Here is a 19950-nt window from a genome sequence, read left to right on the forward strand (position 1 = left end):
ACGCACACAAACTTAATGGCATCCCAGTCTTAGTCCTTAGGGTTCAATATTGAGTTTGAGGCTTGCAGCTATAAGATCTTGAAATCTTCTAGGGAAGGCTGTCCAGAAGGTTAGGAGTGTGTCTATGGGAATGTTTTTGACCAGTTCCAGGAAGCGCGTTTGTAAGGTCAGGCACGGATGTTTGTCCAATATGTCTTGGTATGCTGACGGCCTTTAGAGTTCCCTTCAATGAAACTAAAGGTCCAAGCCCCAACCCCTGAAAAACAACCCCACACCATAATCTCCACCTCCACCAAATAACTTGACTAATGTACAAAGCAAGGTCCAGTAAAGACATGAATGAGGGAGTTAGGGTGGAGGAACTTGACTGACGCTGCACATAGTCCCTGACCTCAACCTGATAGAACACATTTGAGATGAATCAGAGTGGAGACTGCGAGCCAGGCCTTCACTCCAACAATCAGTGCCTGACCTCACAAATGCACTTCTGGGATGAATGGTCAGACATTCCCATAGGACACACTCCTAAACCTTGTGCACAGCCTTCCCAGAAGAGTTGAAGCTGTTATAGATGCAAAGGGTGGGCCAACTCCATATTGAGCCCTACGGACTAAGACTGGGATGCCATTAAAGCTCATATGCATGTAAAGGCAGGCATCCTAATACCTTTGACAATATACTTTATATTAAATATGGTTTTCCTTCAAAATAACATTTTTAAAGTTCAGTTTAGTTAAAAAAAACATTTTTTTTTCGCTACAACTTTAAGTATATTACTTTCCTGTAATGTCCTGGATTCTGTTGAAATCTTCATGACAGACTGTTCTGTCCTCTTCCTTCTTCTGAACTTCTGTTGCTGTGGGGGTTTACCAGCTTTCAGTCTGAGGATAATCTGATGGGGACACACCCCCTCCTGTCTTCTCCTCAATTGAGAAAAGTTCTTACACTGCTTATACTGCCTGCAACATGATCTGTGAATGGAGGAGTGAATTCTGTGACTGATCAGACTTGCCCCCATTCACATATCATTTTACAGGCAGTGCAAACAGTGAAAAAACTTTTCTCAATGAGGAGGGACATGTATATGTCAGATCATCTTTTGTACAGCTAAGTCTAGAGACATGTAGCTGGTACATCCCACAGCATCGGAATTTCAGCAGCAGGAAGAGGACAGAGCAGCTTGCTGTAAAATGTCTTCAGAATCCAACAGCCTGCCACATCAACCTTACCTTACTTATTACAGGTAAGTAATATATATATATATATAAAGCTGTAGAGTAAAAAAAAAATGTAGCGAACTTCAGGTTTTAAAAGATTATGGGATTGATTTACTAAAGGCAAATAGACTGTTAGCTTTGCAAAGTGCAGTTGCTCCAGAACTTAGTAAAATGAAGTAAAGCTTCACGTTGCAAAGGAATACCCAATTATGTGCAAGGAAAAATTTTATTTAAAAAGCAGGCATTTTACTTGCACATGATTGGGATTGGTAAAAGTCAGCAGAGCTTCTGCGCATTTACTAAGCTCAGAGCAACTGCAGGAGTCTATTGATTTTACTAAATCAACCCCAATTGAAAACACAGAAGAGAAACAATTCAGTTGATGAAGGTAAAAAAATTGAGTAACCACAAACTAATAAGAACCTTGCTACAAATGCATATCTGTGTTTTCAATAACTAAAAAAAAGCAAGGACGCACACATGCAGCAGATAAACGTGTGACCACATGACTAAGAGACCACAGACATGTGTTGGGCGGGCATATCTGCACTTACAGTAGTTCAGAAATTTTCAGACAATATCCCATTTGACAACAAGCATTTTTTTCAGACTGGAGAGAGCTGAGTGGAGAATTCAGCGATACAGGTAAAGTACACAAATAAGGTAACAATTACATAGAGGAAATAATAATTTAATGCTGCTACATTTTATTCTTACAAATATTATTGAAAGGTGGAATTTCCTTTTAATGACTCTTTAGTGGAATTATTTGTACCCTACCCCAGCCTTTCAGGTTGCCCAAGAGCAAAGAAAAGTGGAATTAAGATAGCACAAAGCAAAGAAGATAAAGGAAGACCAAGAGCCAATCAGGTCAGGTTTGGGGTAAAAAGGTCACTGTACAGTGATCATTGGAAGATGTTACATTGGAAATGTACAAGATATTTGTGAAACTTGGATTTGACCTAAATGGAAAGGTGTAGGCAGGCAACACTGGTAGAAAAGATAATATATAGCATAATTAAATGACTGTGCTATAAAACAGTACTTAGGGATCAATGGATCGCAATATGTGAATGCTGTATGTAAACACTGGAATTGATTTACTTAAAGGGGTTGTATGGCTTTGTTTTTTTTTAAATAACAAACATGTTATACTTACCTCCACTGTGCAGTTCGTTTTGCATAGAGTGGCCACCGATCCGCATCTTCTGGGGGTCCCTTGGCAGCTGTGTCGGCTCCTCCCTGGCAAGAGCTAACCCCCTTCTGGGAAGCTCCAGTGTGTATGACTCGGGCCAGCCCCCCGGTGGCCGCATCATTGAATGTGATTGACAGCAGCACGAGCCAATGCTATCAATCTATCCAATCTAGCCAATCAATGGGCCAGACTCCATGTAGAAGTAGCACGCCGGGGGATGAGCACAGCAGGTGAACAGGCTTAGCTAAGTAAAACGGGGGGCTGGGGGGGGCCGTCAATGCAAGGTGTGTTTTTTCACCTTAATGCATACACTGGGGGGACACGCACAGCAGGTAAATGGGCTCAGGTAAGTAAAACACGGGGGCTGAGGGGGGGCCGTCATTGCCAGGGTGTTTTTTCACCTTAATGCCATATGCCGGGAGACAGGCAGAGCAGTTGAACGGGCTCAGGTAAGTAAAACGGGGGGCAGGGGGGGCCGTCATTGCCAGGTGTTTTTTCACTTAATGCATAGGATGCATTAAGGTGGAAAAAAAAAAAAAACCTTTACAACCCCTGGGAGCCCAAATGATGCCCATATAGTTTAGTAATTTTGTTAATTGATAGGAGGATCCCTTGAGAATGTGCACGAAACGCATGGGGGAGGGCCTACCTGCTGATTTCATTGCTGCCACATACTCATGGTAGGAGCGGCGGCCATCATTGTAGGTTCTGTTTGGCCATGTTTGTTTGTATGCTGGCAGCATTTTATGATCTGTTAACAAAAGTACTACACTATATGAGCATCATATACATATATTAGCGCACAGCACATTCAACATACCCAGAAGCATTTGGGATCCTAAAGAGTTTTCCGTGTTCGTTGATTTTAGTAAAAGTGATCGTCCAAACCAATGCCAGCTGGAAAGGTAAGTATGAACAGTCCTCTTTTGCAGGTGTCCTTTTTTAGAAAACTTTTTTTTATATCAGCGACAGTACTTGCTGTCCCGGGCAATTTACATTTTTCAACACATGTTAAAATCTAAATCTTGTGCTGAAAATTACATAGAACCGGCATATGTGTGGTACCATCACTATTTACATATGCATTCAGGATCTATGTGTGCATTTGCATGTATGTGCGGGGAGGGTGGGGCAATGTTTAACTTTTTTTTTACCTTTATTGTGATAACAAAGGGGGGATATCCCCCAATGTGGATAGTTATGGGCAGTAGCAGCTACTTTTTATGGAGACATGAAGGGTCTATTAAACTCCCAATTTCTCCCCTGCCCTCCAAAGCAGATTGTGGCTTGATCAGCTGTTTGGCCTGGCTTTCCTGCCAGGGAAGGACAGTTCTAAACTTGGAAGTGATAACTTCATTGTCTCATGGGGTGCAATGTATCATATTTGCTGGGAGTGTCCCAGGATTAGGGTATATTGAAATAGGGTATTTTCCTTGCTCCGTCGAGTATTGGGCAAAGTAGTAAGTCAACAGCCCCAATACGCCCTATTGAATGAAGCTATCCCTTGTAGCCCCCGGCAGCGCACAAAGACTGGCTTCTTTTATTTTCCTAGGCAACCACTTGCATGATTGCTGGAGCCTGGATAAAGACATCTGTTTCCTTTACCCGTACCAGTCATAAAATCTCTTGGACTGTGATCCTGGACAAACTGGTGAGAGTACTGCTTAATAGGCTAAAGGAATACCAAACCCTCTGTTTTTTCTTTCATTTTAAAATAACAGACATGTTATACTCACCTCCTCTGTGCAGTGGTTTTGCACAGAGCAGTATAGATCCTCCCTGTGTCAGGTCCCTCTTTGGCTCTTATGTCCCCTCTCCCCTGCCGAGTGCCCCCACAGCAAGCAGCTTGCTATGGGGGAACCCGAGCCTAGCCACAGCTCCGTGTGGTCCATTCTGGCATGGAGCCGCAGCCTGTCCCTGCCCCCTCTCTCGCCTCATTGGCTCACTGACATTGACTGACAGCAGTGGGAGCCAATGGTGCGCCACTGCTGTCTCAGCCAATCAGGAGGGAGAGCCCCAGCCAGCCAAATCTCTGAAATAAATATTAGGCAGGCTGCTGCACCCTTATTTTTTTTTTTCTGTTTATAGATTGCATTAAGATATAAAAACTTCTGACTTTACAACCACTTTAAACAATTTCAAAAGACATGGCCCCCCTGGGCCAAGTATATACATATCCAACTTGAGGAATGAATGTGGGTCTCCACTCTTTGGCCTCATGGAACCCTAGGTCTACTGTCTCTCTCTCCTTTCTTCATTACTCTTTTTTTCCTTTTCTCTCTCTGGCTCCTTCGGTAAATCCTGACACCTGTTTCTCAAGGTGTTTTTATTTTAACCACATGATTTGTATGAAACGTTTCTCTGGAAAGGGGCAGACAAAGCTGTTTGCTTGGTTCTCTTATTGGGCAAAATTGCTATAATAAAATAATAATATTTCTAAATATATTACGAGTATGACTATCTCACAAATTTCTAGCCATGTTATCATGCATAATGTTTTCTTTCTCTTTATGTGCCATTATTTTACTGTGCTGTCAGTGATCTGTATGCAAACCTTCTTGGGGCTAGGACTATGACTTTTGCTCTAACTACCCTATGTTGCTGTATTACCTAATAATAATATTGAATTCTAAAATCATTGTTACTTCCGGCGTCACTCATCACAGAGGAGAGTGGGAATGAATGTTTTTCCATTTCTTTTATGTGAAAGGATCCTGGCTGTTTATCTTGGGCTCCCCAGAAGAACAGGAGAGTCCGGGCACCACCAAGGGTGACAGCGGGGGTGGGTTGGGTGGCCCTTCTCTGTACTGTAAAAGTGATCAGGTAGCTGTAAGACACCCAGATCACTTTCACAAGACAGTGGAACACCAGCTGTAAAAAAAACTCTACCAAGACCATGGCTGCAACTGAAGTCATGATCTTGGAATGACCACTTGACAGCAGGACATTGTTATATGTACGCCGATTAATGTATAAAACCTTTTTTTTTCCGTTTCGGGAAGAGTAGAAAATGGTCCAAATCTTTGACACTGGGAAGAATTACCATTTACATGCATACCCCACGTTTAAGTACACAATGGGGTTTATTTACTAAAGCTGGAAAGCGCAAAATCAGGTTAACTTCTGCATAAAAACCAATGAGCTTCCAGGTTTTATTACCAGGCTTAATTGAACAAGCTGGGGTTAGAAGCTCATTGGTTTCTATGCAGAAGTAAGCCTGAGTTTGCGCTTTCCAGCTTTAGTAAAACCCCATTGTGTACTTAAAGTGGGGTATGCTTGTACTTTATGCTCCATAGACACAATAGGAAGTAAGGGGGAACCTCTCCAAAATAAAGGAATCTCCATCTTTAGACAGCTGTCACTGGTTTGTTAACAACTCAAAATCTCCCTCACTTTAAATACCAGAGATATTGATTATAAGGACAAATATAGTGGTAAATCCCTCTAGAAGATACAGAGACAACAATGTAAAGCCAACATAGGTTCTAACCCCTCATCAAAGCTTTGGCTTTAGATCATTTTTGACTAATGTGATAACAGTGGAATATTTAAAATAAACACAGGTTCAATATATTTTCTATCATATACCTTGCAATGTGAACAGCCTCAGCTGCTTTAAAAAAAAATAGCCAATCAGCTTTGGCCTGTTGCAGGTCCTGCTGGCTTTATGCCCAGTCTTGGCCCTTTTAGAACACAATGGGATTAATTTACTAAAGGAGTGAAGAATTTTTACATGTTAATTTAGCTTAATAAATAAGGTGAAGTTGTGCTCACTTTAAATGCCCAATCACATGTAAGGCCAATTTAAAACAAAATTGATTGTGCTTTGCACATATTTGGTGCAGTCATCCTAGTAACTAACTTAAGTAAACATTCACTTTGGAAAGTGTCAATTTTTTACTTCTTTAATAAACCATCCCCAATAATTCTGTAAAGTTTCCTGAAGCAACTGAAGATGTTGAAACTAAGTGCTATAGTGCTAATGACTGAGCCGTTATTCCATATACAACATCAAGAGCTTTCTACGTTTAGTTGTTGTAGGCAGTGCTTCACTTCTGTCACCTAAAACCTAATAGCTCACCAATGGCTGCATTCAGTTTATATTTTTCACCTCTGCACTTGCTTGATTCTTAAAATAAAAGGCAACTTTATCTATGATTTCAGATCAATTAGGAACATTTCTCTAGCATTTAAATAGCTTTTAGCCCTCTAGAAAACAGACATCATGCTGCGATCCCAGCTGTCTTTGATAATTGCTAATATTGTCAGCTAACCGTTCCTCCTACCTTTCATGTGTTTGAAATCTTACCTATCTTAATATCACCTGACAGATATATGATACTAGAGCAAAACTTTTTCAGAATATAATTCAAAATGAGCTGCTGTAAAGTAATTAGGAGAATTTACTAATTTCAATGTTATCCAAGAAGAGATCTTTTTCTTAAAGTACTGTATAACTAAAGGCAAAATGTATTTTTACTTTTTGATAGTCTTGAAGAATTAGTACACCTGTTTCTTTCTTTTTTTTTCGCTAGCAGTTTTGCAGTAGCACGTTGAAGCAGAAGCTGTGGTCACATCTCACACTGATTATTGCTGATTTATTTATGAATTTATTTATTTACTTGATTTGAGCCGTCTATCACATATAGGCGCTGGGAGCTTTAGATCTCAATTTCCATTTTTTTTATTTCTTTTTTTGCTGTCTGTATCGTCATTAGGGGAGATTCATCCTCTTTTTTGTATTGTTTTACCATTATCACCAAAAGTGAAAGTAAAAGAAAATCCTGAATTTGGGTTTGTTCCTAGAATAGGAATAGCAGGATAATCTTCCAATGGGGACACTAGTTCTGCTGACCTTGGTGACCACCAGGGATTCATAGCTTAGGAGTGACTTCTATTCTCTACCTCTTTTGCTATGGGGCAGGAAGTGAAACGAAATCACCACAATGGGAGATGGCAGGAAAAAAAAACTGACAGGGTTATAACCTTTCCTTACTCTATCAAAAATGTTGTTCGTTCTACTTTAAAGCTGAGGCTCTAGGCCAGTGGTTCTTACTCCATGTCCTCAGGACCCACTAGCAGGCCAGATTTTAGGTATTACCTTGGGGAGATGCACACTAGAATACTGCAATCACTGACCAACAAATGATATCACATGTGATGTATTTCAGTTATCTTGCAAACCTGGCCTGTGAGTGGATCCTGAGGACAGGAGTTGAGAACCACTGCTCTAGGCTGATATAAAATACACAAATTTGCATCTCTGTAATCTCTAACACATCAATAAATGTATTTTTTAATCCAAACAGACCAATTACCTAAATTCTCTATATGGCATAGTGGAGTGGGAGAGAAAAAAGTGGCACAAGGAGGCAATCAGTTAATTTACCATTCTGCCCCCCCTCCCCCCCCCGCCATCGCCTTGTAGAGAGTAATATGAATGAAAAAAGCATGTGGTGGGAAGCACCACATCTCTACAAACATCTCTTACAATCTCTACAACTTGTAACAGATGTTAGGAGGATGGAATTTCTTACAGCCACGGTTCATGATATGGTCTCTCAGTTTAATAACATTTGGAGCCCTGGACCAATCGATATACAGTATGGGGGACCATACAAAACTAAATATACTTAAAAAACTGAATATGATTTTTTCTTCTATGTAGCTATATTGTAGTTCCCTTCATTGTGGGCTGACATCCACATATTTTTACACCCTGTAATTATTATTTTGCCCTTTGTGAATTGTTAATGTTGGCTGTGCATAGTATAACTTGAAAAGTTTGTTACAGTTTTACTGATCAATGTTTCTGAGCTATGATTGTTTTTTTATACTCTGTGGCCCCGTACACACGACCAGTTTTTCTCTGCAGAATTCAGCTTCCGACCGAGTTTCTGGCTGAATTCTGCCGAGAAACCCGGCTGTGTGTACACTTTCGGCCGAGGAAGCCGACGAGGACCTCGGCGAGGAAATAGAGAACATGTTCTCTATTTCCTCGTTGTTCTATGGGGAGAACTCGGCCCCGCCGAGTTCCTCGGCGGCTCCAGGACTGAACTTGGCCGAGGAACTCGATGTGTTTGGCACGTCGAGTTCCTCGGCCGTGTGTACGGGGCCTGTTACTGTTTACTTGGTGTACATTTTATTATGTACCTGATGTACCATTTCTGTTTGTCTTTATCTTTAAACTAATAAAAATTACAATAAAAAAAAAAGGAATTTAGAAAGAATGAATAGAAATGTAATCATTTAATCACTTTCCCTTCAAAGGGAAGATCACTAACCCCCAAAGATAGCTACAGCTATTGTGGAGGTGTATTACAATTAGCCAAGAATTCTGGGGATTTTAGACTCTTATATCTAATCCTAATCCTTTCCAAACTTGGAGCTTGCCTGAAAGTATGAAAAAGTATATGTCAATGAAAGAAAATTAGAAAATGAATTTATCTATTGTGATAACTAGATGCCCAGTTCCTGGCTGTGATGGGCAAGGTCATGTGACGGGGAAATATGCATCACATCGCAGTGCATCTGGATGTCCACTAGCGGCCAAGAGGCAGAAAGATGGCTATATGAATGGCTCACAGTTCTCTTGGAAATCTGGAAAAACTGAAGGAATGTCCTGTCCAACTCTGGATGTGATGGTTCCGGGACACATTAGTGGGAGTTTTCTTACACATCGGAGGTAAGTTGCTTGTTTCATGGAAACCAGCTCTAGAGTACACAGCCTTGTGTTGTGACATCAATTTGTTATTGGTAAAATACTCAGACATTGAGTGCTCCTATCTATGCATTTGCTAAAAAAGGATGATCTATAAGAAGTGTTAGATTCTAGATACTAATGCTAAATATAAATGTCATCCATTTTGCCTTTATCCAGTTTGGTTCCCTGCATGAGAATTGATATTTCCAGTCCCCAAATATCAACTACAAATATAATCAACATTAAAAAATGATGTATTTGTTATGGTGGATTTAAAAATAAGGTACTGCATTTGTATAAAAAAAATCTTACAGACTCATTTATTATGTTTCCTCTTCCAAACAAAATAGTTTTTACGTAAAATCTGATTTAAGCCTTCAAATTCTTCACCTTGAATCTACAAGAAAATGTAGGGATCAAATATACTAGGAGTCTTCAAAAAGTTTTCACACTTTTTTATATTTAATAGAGTTAAAAAAAGCACAAAAACTTTTTGAAGAACCCTTGTATATTAGAAATGTACCACAGAAATTATATATATTTATAAAATATGAAATACATCTAAAATATGAAATATTTTTAATGAAAAAAAAAATTAAGATCTTTAAAATTTTATTTTAGTTTATCGGGATGTCCAAGAGCCACATCAGCAATGAAGAAGGCCAGATTATCAGGGGAAGAAATGATGACTATAAAGCAAAGAGCAACCAATGGTAATTTCTATTGTTAAGATAATGTCAAAAAGCTAGTGTCTCATAATCAATGTATTCTCCACTGTATTTACATTTTTTTTTTCACAATCATACTTACCTGGGTGGATGCAGCATCGGCCCCTTGCTGACTCTAAACACCGAGAACCAAGCAATCTAACATCGCAGATCACTCTGTTCTCAGGACTCTGTGACCAGAGAGCTGGTGATAGTCACTGGAGTGCTGGGCTGTGGTGTGGTGGGAGTGGCCGGCTCAGGCTCTCAGCAACTCACTAAGAGGCTAAGCTGAGTGCCGGTCCAGGCATGTGGGAGGATTCCGACTCTATTGTTGTGATCTTGCCCGAGCCTGCACCAGTCCAGAGATGTTACAGAAGTGCAATACGAACTGCATTGCTGCATTCCTGTGATCCATAAGAGGAGTACAGTTAAACAAGCTTTAGCTGTACTTCTCCTTTAAATGTTTAACTTTCTGGGTAGTGTGGGCTATGATGTAGACAGGAGAATGTGTTTTTGTATGTTTTTTTAGTGCACAATGCATGTTCCTGTCTGATTTTTTAACAAAGCGAATGTGTTGTTTTTACTTCCTTTTTTTTTTTTAAATAAAATATTTTTTTCCAAGCAACTACTGAATAATACTGAAGTATTAACCACTTAAGGACCGCCCAACGCCGATATATACGTCGGCAGAATGGCATGGCTGGGCACAATCACGTAAGGGTATGTCCCCTTTAAGTGCCCAGCCGTGTGTTGCGCGTGCTGCGGGCGCACGCCCGCGACACGGTCCGTAGCTCCGTGACCGCAGCCACGGGACCTGTGGAACCGATCACCACCGGTGTCCCACGATCGGTCACAGAAGCTGAAGAACGGGGAGAGGTGTGTGTAAACACACCTTCCCCGTTCTTCACAGTGGCAGTGTCACTGATCGTCTGTTCCCTGATATAGGGAAAGACGATCTATGACATCACAAGTCCAGCCCTGCCCCCTACAGTTAGAAACACATATGAGGTCATACATAACCCCTACAGCGCCCCCTAGTGGTTAACTCCTAAACTGCTATTGTAATTTTTACAGTAAACAGTGCATTTGTATAGCACTTTTTGCTGTGAAAATGACAATGGTCCCAAAAATGTGTTAAAATTGTCCGATGTGTCCGCCATAATGTCATGAAAAAAATCGCTGATCGCCGCCATTAGTAGTAAAAAAAAAATATAAAAAAAAATGCCATAAAACTATCCCCTATTTTGTAAACGCTATAAATTTTGCGCAAACCAATCGTTAAACGCTTATTGCGATTTTTTTTTTACCAAAAATAGGTAGAAGAATACGTACCGGCCTAAACTGAGGGGAAAAAAACGTTTTTTAAAATCTTTTTTGGGGATATTTATTATAGCAAAAAGTAAAAAATTTGGCATTTGTCGCTCTATTTTTGTTTATAGCACAAAAAATAAAAACCGCAGAGGTGATAAAATACCACCAAAAGAAAGCTCTATTTGTGGGGAAAAAAAGAATGGCAATTTTGTTTGGGAGCCACGTTGCACGACCTTGCAATCGTCAGTTAAAGCGAGGCAGTGCCGAATTGCAAAAAGGGGAAAGGTCCTTTAGCTGCATAATGGTCCAGGTCTTAAGTGGTTAAAGAGAGAACAGCTGTATTAAAGAGAGAACATAACTATTTTTAGCAAGGAAGATGAAAAAGCTTATAGGCATTAGGTAGTAATAAGTATAAAAGTAAAAAACAATACAATACATTCACCTCTGCACTCAGACATCGTGAAATTTTATGACAGCATTTTTTTTTATTGTTATTGGTTTTGTTTTGTACCATACTGTTTTAATCCTTAAAATTCTTCACCTTGAATCTACAAGAAAATGTAAGGATCAAATACACGAGGGGTCTTCAAAAAGTTTCCACACTTTTTTATATATTTATTAGAGTTTAAAAAAAGTGTTGGAAAAGGCACTAGCCCATCTAGTTTAAACAATAAAAAAAAAACACTCACACAAACACACAAATAGAAAAAATCAATATACCCACAGTTGATCCAGAGAAAGGCAACCCCCCCCCCCCCCCACAATAAACCATAATCCAATTACGGTAGCTCCAGTGGGGAAAAATCCTGAGGCAATCTGATATATTTTGTGCATTTAGGAATGTATCCAGCTCTTTTTTAAAACAATCTACTAAGCTAATCAGAACTAGTTCTTGAGGAAGCCTATTTCACATTTTCACATCTCTTACTGTAAATAAGCCTTTCCTTATGTGAAGGTTAAATCTCTTTTTCTTGAGATGTAAAGAGATGTAAAGGGTGCTACCTTGTCCCCTATAATGACCTGAAAGTGAGTAGCTCTACATCATGTTCACTGTATGCTATCTGTGTCCCTGTTGTTGATTTTTCCTTACTTCCATTGTTATTGTAGAAAGAAGTGGAGGAAAACCTCTTTAACAGAAACACGATAACCATTAAAGTCCAACAGGGGTTATAACCTTTCTTCCCTATGTCAAACCTTGTTTCAGCCAGTTACAATAAATCACAAAGAGGCATCAATAGTTGCTCAAAATAGGGGATATATAAAACTATCCCCTATTTTGTAAACGCTATACATTTTTACCAAAAATAGGTAGAAGAATACGTATCGGCCTAAACTGAGGAAAAATAAAAATTATATATTTTTTGAGGATATTTATTCTATCAAAAAGTAAAAAATATTGAATTTTTTTCAAAATTGGCGCTTTATTTTTGTTTATAGCGCAAAAAATTAAAACCGCAGAGGTGATCAAATACCACCAAAAGAGAGCTCTATTTGTGGGGAAAAAAGGACGCCAATTTTGTTTGGGAGCCACATCGCACGACCGCGAAATTGTCAGTTAAAGTGACACAGTGCCGAATCGCTAAAAGGGGCCAGGTCTTTTACCTGCATAATGGTCCGGGTCTTAAGTGGTTAACAAATCTGCTATTAGAAACTGCAGAAATAGTTTTGTTTAGACCTTCCTTCTCTCTAAATGCTAACATTTTTTATTCAGTCCTAATGTTAATTTTCATGGTTATGGCAATAGGGGAAATGTTCTAAGTCGATTAGACTCTTTTCTTTTTATCCTCCAGGTATAGAAAATGATGAAGAGATCAAACAATTGGATGAAGAAATAAAAGAACTAAATGAATCCAACTCCCAGATGGAATCTGATATGATTAAGCTGAGAACTCAGGTAACAGTTTTCTATAAACAGTATTGCAAATGTCTTATTTAGCTAATTTTAAATAGAATATTATTACAACTAGCACTGCCAAGAAAGCTAACAGCTCTGCTATGTATGAATTTCCTATATGAGATGCCACTAACTTATTAATCTTAAAAAATAATAATAAAAATACTAAAATAAGACAGTAAAGCTTTTATTCTCATACTCACCCATACTTCATGCATGCAAAGTTCATTTTCTTGAAGTGAAGTTCACCTTTGCTACCAAGGGTCGAAGTTCACTTGTGGTTAACATAACATGGGTAGGCCAGGTGATCAACACAATAGCATACGCCATGTAAACATTGTGATGCTAAAACTCGATTATCATTTGTCATTTAACATTTTTCTTTCTTAAAGCCTGCACTGTTTCTTTGTGACGTGCATGTGCATGAATTGTCCGGATTACATCTCTATGTGACATATACGTGAGTGCATCTGTACTTTTGTAAATACCGTTTTCTGTGGCCACATGTTCATGCTGGCTGCATGGTATTCATCAACCGAAACATCAAAGGTAGACAAAGACAGATTGGGGGAAAAATAAAATTACATTGAGGGTAAGGGTGAGGATGAGAACCTTCTTAATGTTAAGTGTTGCATTCAAGCGTGTGGCACTGATTAACAAAAAAAAAGTTATTTAATTTGAACTCACAACAACTGCAATTTGGCACAAGAAAAAAATGAGTTCAGTTAAATAAAAATATATATATATATATATTGAATAATATTGTCTATAGACTTTGGATTATTGACGATAAATGTAGAATGACAGTTTTGCTTGTGTAATAAAATTTAGTGATTATGATTTAATCATATAAAGAGGTGGAACTTAACTGCACACATGATGAATTAGAAAAAAAAAGTCTATCTCTCTCAAGCATTACACAATCCTTATCTAGTGAGTCTGTTAGCCTAGTCTGATGGCTAGTCTAACATTTATATATATATAGATATATATATCTATATATATATATATATAAACATTTCTATTTGGTTTCCAAGATTAATCCCTATTGGACGTTCACGTACAGTTCCACCTCTTTTGCTTCATTCTCTGCCCCCTTTTCAGCTTCTGCTCCCTCCCACTAGGTACTGGACGAGCGTCCTGTTGCTTGCCAAGATCCCTGTGTTGATGAATACCAATTTCATGTAAGTTACACGGGAGGGGAGGTTTTGTGGTTTTTCCATGTAACTTACACGAAATTCAGCCTTTGAAGAATAAAAGTTGTCCATAAGTAGATATTTTTTATTTTTTTTATCAATTAGCAGAACACAGCTTACATTATAAACAGAGCTTTGAAACTTCACTTTGCAGAGTAGATTTTAGGTTTTAAAACTGTTATCAGTTTTGGGTGTACATAAAGAAGGAAGGGCACTACAGCCTGCCAGTGGTTAACAATCACAGCACAGTATTTTTCGACTGAGGTGCACAACAATATAATAATTACAGCTATATTTCTTGGAATATATGACAGTATTAATATAATAAAATTAAGATGCTGAATATTGGGCAATCATTTGAATCATTCACCTTGGATTACTAAAGGAGTGTAATTTATATGTATTGCAAAAAAAAATAATTAATTTAGCTTAGTAATTGAGAGCGAAGTTGTGCTGACTTCAATCATAAAATTGTGCAAGCAATTATTATTATTTATTTATTATTAGTGTTATTTATTTAAAATTTCTTGCACAATTGGGTAGTCTTTGCATTGTGAATTGTCACTTTGACCTCTAATACTAAAATAATGAAAATGCACTTTGCAAAGTGAAATAAAGTGAATATGCTCTATTCCTTTAGTAAATCAACCCTTTAGTGTGTATAGAGCACGTCTTTAGGAGATAGTAGATACACTGCAGACTTGATCGATAGCTGATCACATATATGTGGGGAGTTTCTATACATCCACATCCACTGTTATCCTAACACTCAAATGTGTGCCTCTGTACAACTCAGTTGACAGGTTTGTCCAATTGCATGTATAGACAAATTTGTTAAAAACCCATTTAAATAATATCATTGGGCTTAATTGATGGATTAGGCAGAAAGTAATATGCATAGAGCAGTGCCTTTTATCAGTCAATAAGAACTCATCATTCACAAATCTTAGAATATTAAACAAAGCTCTGATTAGCTGTTCTTTACTAAATAGGTACATCTGCACACATTTGGGGCATGTTTATAACTAAACTCAGTAGATAAAATTGCAGCAGGTTACCTAGCTCAAATAAACTCTATAATACAACAATCTGATGACATGAAGATACAGTATACAACATCCAGACTCAAAGAATAAAGGTATTCCAGGCACCTTTAATAGTAAAGGCAGACATTTTTGTACTCTAAGCAATTAAAAGCTAATTTAGCCATTTGTGATTAAAAAACACCTGACTCCTGCTTCACCCATAGACATGACGACCTCCTCAGCCTACTACACCACCTGACAGGTTAAAGTATACCTAAAGGCAAAACTTTTTTTAGTTTTGGATAGAGGGGAGAAGAATTAGGACATCTGTCAATTTTTATTACTGTCTGTGTGGAGATTCCCCCCTCTCTATTTGACCTCTTTACCATTATCATTGAAAGTGAAAGCAAAAGAAAATTCAAAATTTTGGGTTGTCCCCCAAAAAAAAGCAATAGAAAGAAATGTTTCCAATGGGGGCATTAGTTCTGGTGACCTGGGGGTCCCTATGAAATTTGCAGGGATTTCCTCTCACTTTATGTTTGGCTATTGGACTGGAAGTGAAAGGAAATCTCCTGATTGCAAAAATAAACATTACAAAGGTTGTAACTCCAAAATGAAAAGTTGTACCTATAGTTCTACTTTAAGGCATAAGTATGACAGAATATGGTTGATATAAATATACATTAATAACGAAGAAAAAAGGAGGTGATAGAACCAGTGTCTGGATAAACTAGGATACCCAACAAGAGGCCAGTGCAGTCATAAAGACACATGGCACAATTATGCAGCACTCACATAAAATCAACAAGTGTTTTGTTAAAACGTATTTTCTTAATTTTTATTTAGACCCAATTTGATTTGTACTAGTATAGATAACCTTGGGCCTTGTACACACAGTCAGTCAAAACCGATGGAAATGGACTGAAGGTCCGTTTCATCGGTCCAAACCAATGGTGTGTGGGCCCCATCGGTCCGTTATCCTTCGGTCTAAAAAATTAGAACTTGCTTTAAAATTCAACCTATGGACGCCTAACCGATCGGTCAAAACCGACGGTTAGTATGCAAAAGCATCGGTTAAAAGACAGCGCATGCTCAGAATAAAGTTGACGCATGCTTGGAAGCATTGAACTTCATTTTTCTCAGCACGTCATTGTGTTTTACGTCACCGCGTTGGACTCGATCGTTGTTTTAACTGATGGTGTGTAGGCACATCAGACCATGAGTCAGCTTCATTGGTTAACCGATGAAACGGTCCTTCAGTCCGTTTTCATTGGATGGACTGATCGTGTGTACAGGGCTTAAGTCAAATTTCTCAGGACAATCTAATACAAGTTATTTTTATTGTGCTTGAAAAAAAAATATGTAAAAAATGAAAGTTAGCATTTTTATAATGTAAGCGTGACATTTGCCAGAACATATACAGTAATCTTACAGAGCTCAGCTTTATGACCAGCAGAAAGGAGAAAAAATAACTTGAAAAATGACATGTGCAATTTAATAGGCTGCTGTGAACAATGCCTCCATTTTCTTTGCTCTAACATTTCTAATAACAAGTGAGTCAGGCTGTCTGCGAATGAACCCCAAGCATGCTTTTGCAATATATTTTAGTCACCCTGGATGTTAAAGCCGGTACGTTTAATACATTTATAACATAGAATATAAAAAGGTAAAAATTAAACACTATGAACTATTTGGGTAATTTTAAAACACAAACTGTAGTCAGATGAAGAATGTCAATATAGAAATGGTTAGAAACAATTGAAATTTAAAAATCCGACACATGATTGTAGCTAAATATTTAATATTTAAATGGTCATGTAAATAGTAAGATTGAGCCATAACACACATTTTTTCTAATCATAGAATTAACTCCATTAGGTAGACTTCGCACTAATAGCTGTCTTGGTAAAGTTACACCTGATGCTAATGGTTTGTAATGGTCTATGTTGTGTTTTGTGCCTGGTTGTGCTTTTTAGATTACAACAATGGAGAGTAACCTGAAGTCAATAGAAGACGAGAATAAAGTCATTGAGCAGCAAAATGAGTCTCTTCTTCATGAACTGGCCAATCTTAGTCAGTCTCTTATTCACAGTCTAGCTAACATCCAGCTGCCCCATATGGTAAGTGAATTATCATATATGTGTATACTTACATTCATAATTTACTGCTCTGGAATGTTTCTAGTATTCCAGAGACCCCTCCAGAATTTGATTTACTCAGCATTATCACTGCATTGAGACATTTCTTTTAACAGCTAATGTGACCTAATTTAAAGAAACAAATAATGCTATTTAAAAAATAATCAGTGTTAGCTTATGGTACGTAAATGACCCCCACAGCAGAACTATATTATCAGCTATGACTCAATAGAAGATAGTGGTGGTGATGGAAGGTGAAGGTGTAGTCGATTGATGATCGTCTTTACCAATTTATGCAGCAATCACACAACCAGGCTTAAATTCTAAAATGAGGGGATCAGTGTATTTAGTAAAAAAAAACTTTGTAAGCAGAGTTTTTGCAAAAAAAAAAGCGTACAAATGTCTGACAGTTAATCTGAGAAGTTGAATCTTTTTAGGGTTTTAATGTGTCATGGTGATAGTAGTACGATTCTATGGCACAGCACTGGAAAAAGGGGAGTTTGGAAGACCAATAATGGACCTGTACACAAGAGGTAACATGAGACTCCATTCAGGTTTTGTGTTAGATTGGGCCATGTTTAGAGAGCTTTGAGTTTGTTGGAGCTCATACTTCCATATATGACAGCCTATGCTTCTTTATTAACCTCCACCTATTCTTAATAAGTTTTCACATATTTTGTTCTAAGACGTGCAATCAAGATGCCTAAGCTTGTGTTAATTTCTATTGAGCTATATTCACCCACCTTGCACTTGCAGGATGAGTAGTTTGTCAGTTGAATACTACTTCATTTTCTTTTGAATACTGTACTCTAAAAGTATCACAGACCTAACTAATTTGCTAACAATCCCGTGTAAAGTTCAGATGAGCCCGTGGTACATCAGTCAGTCTGTGAATCCTGCAGTGATACAGATCAAGTCGAAATGTCCTGGGAAACTGAATTCATCTCTCACAGTTGGCTAGAATTACACACTATTCATGTCTATCTTTAAAGTGAACCTCTAAGGATAGAAATGTTGGAGTTGCCATTGTCGACTTATTTTGAAAAGGTGGAAGCTTTATGATCATCATCATCTGATGACTTTATTGCTTAATTAGTCACTGACCTGAAAGAAGCATTCAGGACAGGAATTTGAACTACACCATCTGCATGCTTGCTCTAGGGCAGGTTTTCTATGAAGGGTCAGTCCACCCTTTATAAAATTATATTGTAAAGTAATATTGAGTGGTGGGTTTTAAAATGGTTGATTGTATGGTTTTAAATTTTGATACTCCAATTGTTGGCATAATTCCTGATTCCCCTTCCCGATTCACCTGGAAGTTTTGGGTTTCAGTACCTCATTCTACATTCTACTTACTATATAAATATAAAATATGCCTACAGCTATAAAAGACTCCCTTCTCAATGGCCATAGCAGTGTGCAAACTCAAGCACTGATATCCACCATATTTATTCATTAATATAGTCAGGTAATATGATTCTTCGATATGTGTCAAAAACTGATGTTTTACTTTGTGCTCTGACCCTTTAATAAACTTTTTTAATCCCATCCAAAATTAACTATGTTGACTGAATCTAATAGTAATAATATTGGGGGGGGGGTTATAACATCCTCTGTCCACATTATTGCTGACAAGGTAGATCTGGGAAAAAACAAACATCACTGTGCTAGTTAATATTCAACAACAAGTATAAGGGCTGTGTAGACGACATCCACTGGAGGTGCCACCATAAACACTTCTTAGTTTTCCTCTTATTTGGCTGTTCCTGATTTTACCTTCCAGAGTAAAATAATAATGATTCCTTAAAGGAAAGTGTACTTAGAGAAATATTGAAGCTGCCAAAGCTTGCCTTCTGAATATGCTAGTTGCTTAAAGTGGACCTTCAGTCATTTTTTCAACTTTCCATCTATTATGATGCTCAGGGTACTGGAACATTCAAAAGGAGTGGTAGGCTAGGCAATGGCAGCATCCTCAGTTCCTCACTATAGGTTTCCATTAACAGACCAGTATAGAGCTAGTGGTGCATGTGCCCATGTATAGAAAGTGCTGCTGGACTGAATGTAACATGCACAGGTGAGTATAATGAAATGGAGTGGACATAAAAAGTTGGGTTTGAGCTTTTGAAATTCAAAGCATACGCTGAAGAATCTGTATATCAGTTTCTGATAATCTGTTGAAACATTCACATGTTTTTCAGGAATACTATTATAACTTATGTAAACTCACTTGTATTTTATATATAGTGTCCCTTCAGATACTCACCATGAACTACATCTGTGGTCTGCCACTCTTCTCTCTCTTCATTTTCTCATCCCATGCACATCTTCAGGATTTCTCTAGGGCTGAACCTCTACTTTGGAAATCATGATAATGCTTGTTTGCTGCATCCATCCTTGTTGCTGCACTTGTCAATCAATCCGTCCTTTCTCCTTTCTTCAGAGACTGGTACAACCCTTAGTGCTGTTAATGTGAAGCTACCTGGTTCACCTTCCCTTCACCTAAACCCTAATTTACTCCTCACTGGCACTTAGAATCTGGAGGTGTATGGTTGTTTTGATTTCTC

The 19950-nt window shown here is 38.2% G+C and overlaps 1 protein-coding gene across 1 annotated transcript in view; it reads left to right on the top strand.

Annotated features, from left to right (window-relative positions):
• Positions 1-19950, top strand: part of MYT1L (myelin transcription factor 1 like) — a 639239-nt gene that overhangs the window by 601112 nt on the left and 18177 nt on the right. Inside the window, 7 exon segments of the mRNA XM_040348666.1 lie at positions 2003-2063; positions 2065-2087; positions 8876-9097; positions 9737-9828; positions 12924-13027; positions 14152-14211; positions 17225-17368. Coding sequence (XP_040204600.1) covers positions 2003-2063; positions 2065-2087; positions 8876-9097; positions 9737-9828; positions 12924-13027; positions 14152-14211; positions 17225-17368 — 706 coding nt within the window.

Source organism: Rana temporaria, chromosome 4 (genome assembly GCF_905171775.1).
Source record: "Rana temporaria chromosome 4, aRanTem1.1, whole genome shotgun sequence".
In the NCBI taxonomy this organism is placed as follows: Eukaryota; Metazoa; Chordata; class Amphibia; order Anura; family Ranidae; genus Rana; species Rana temporaria.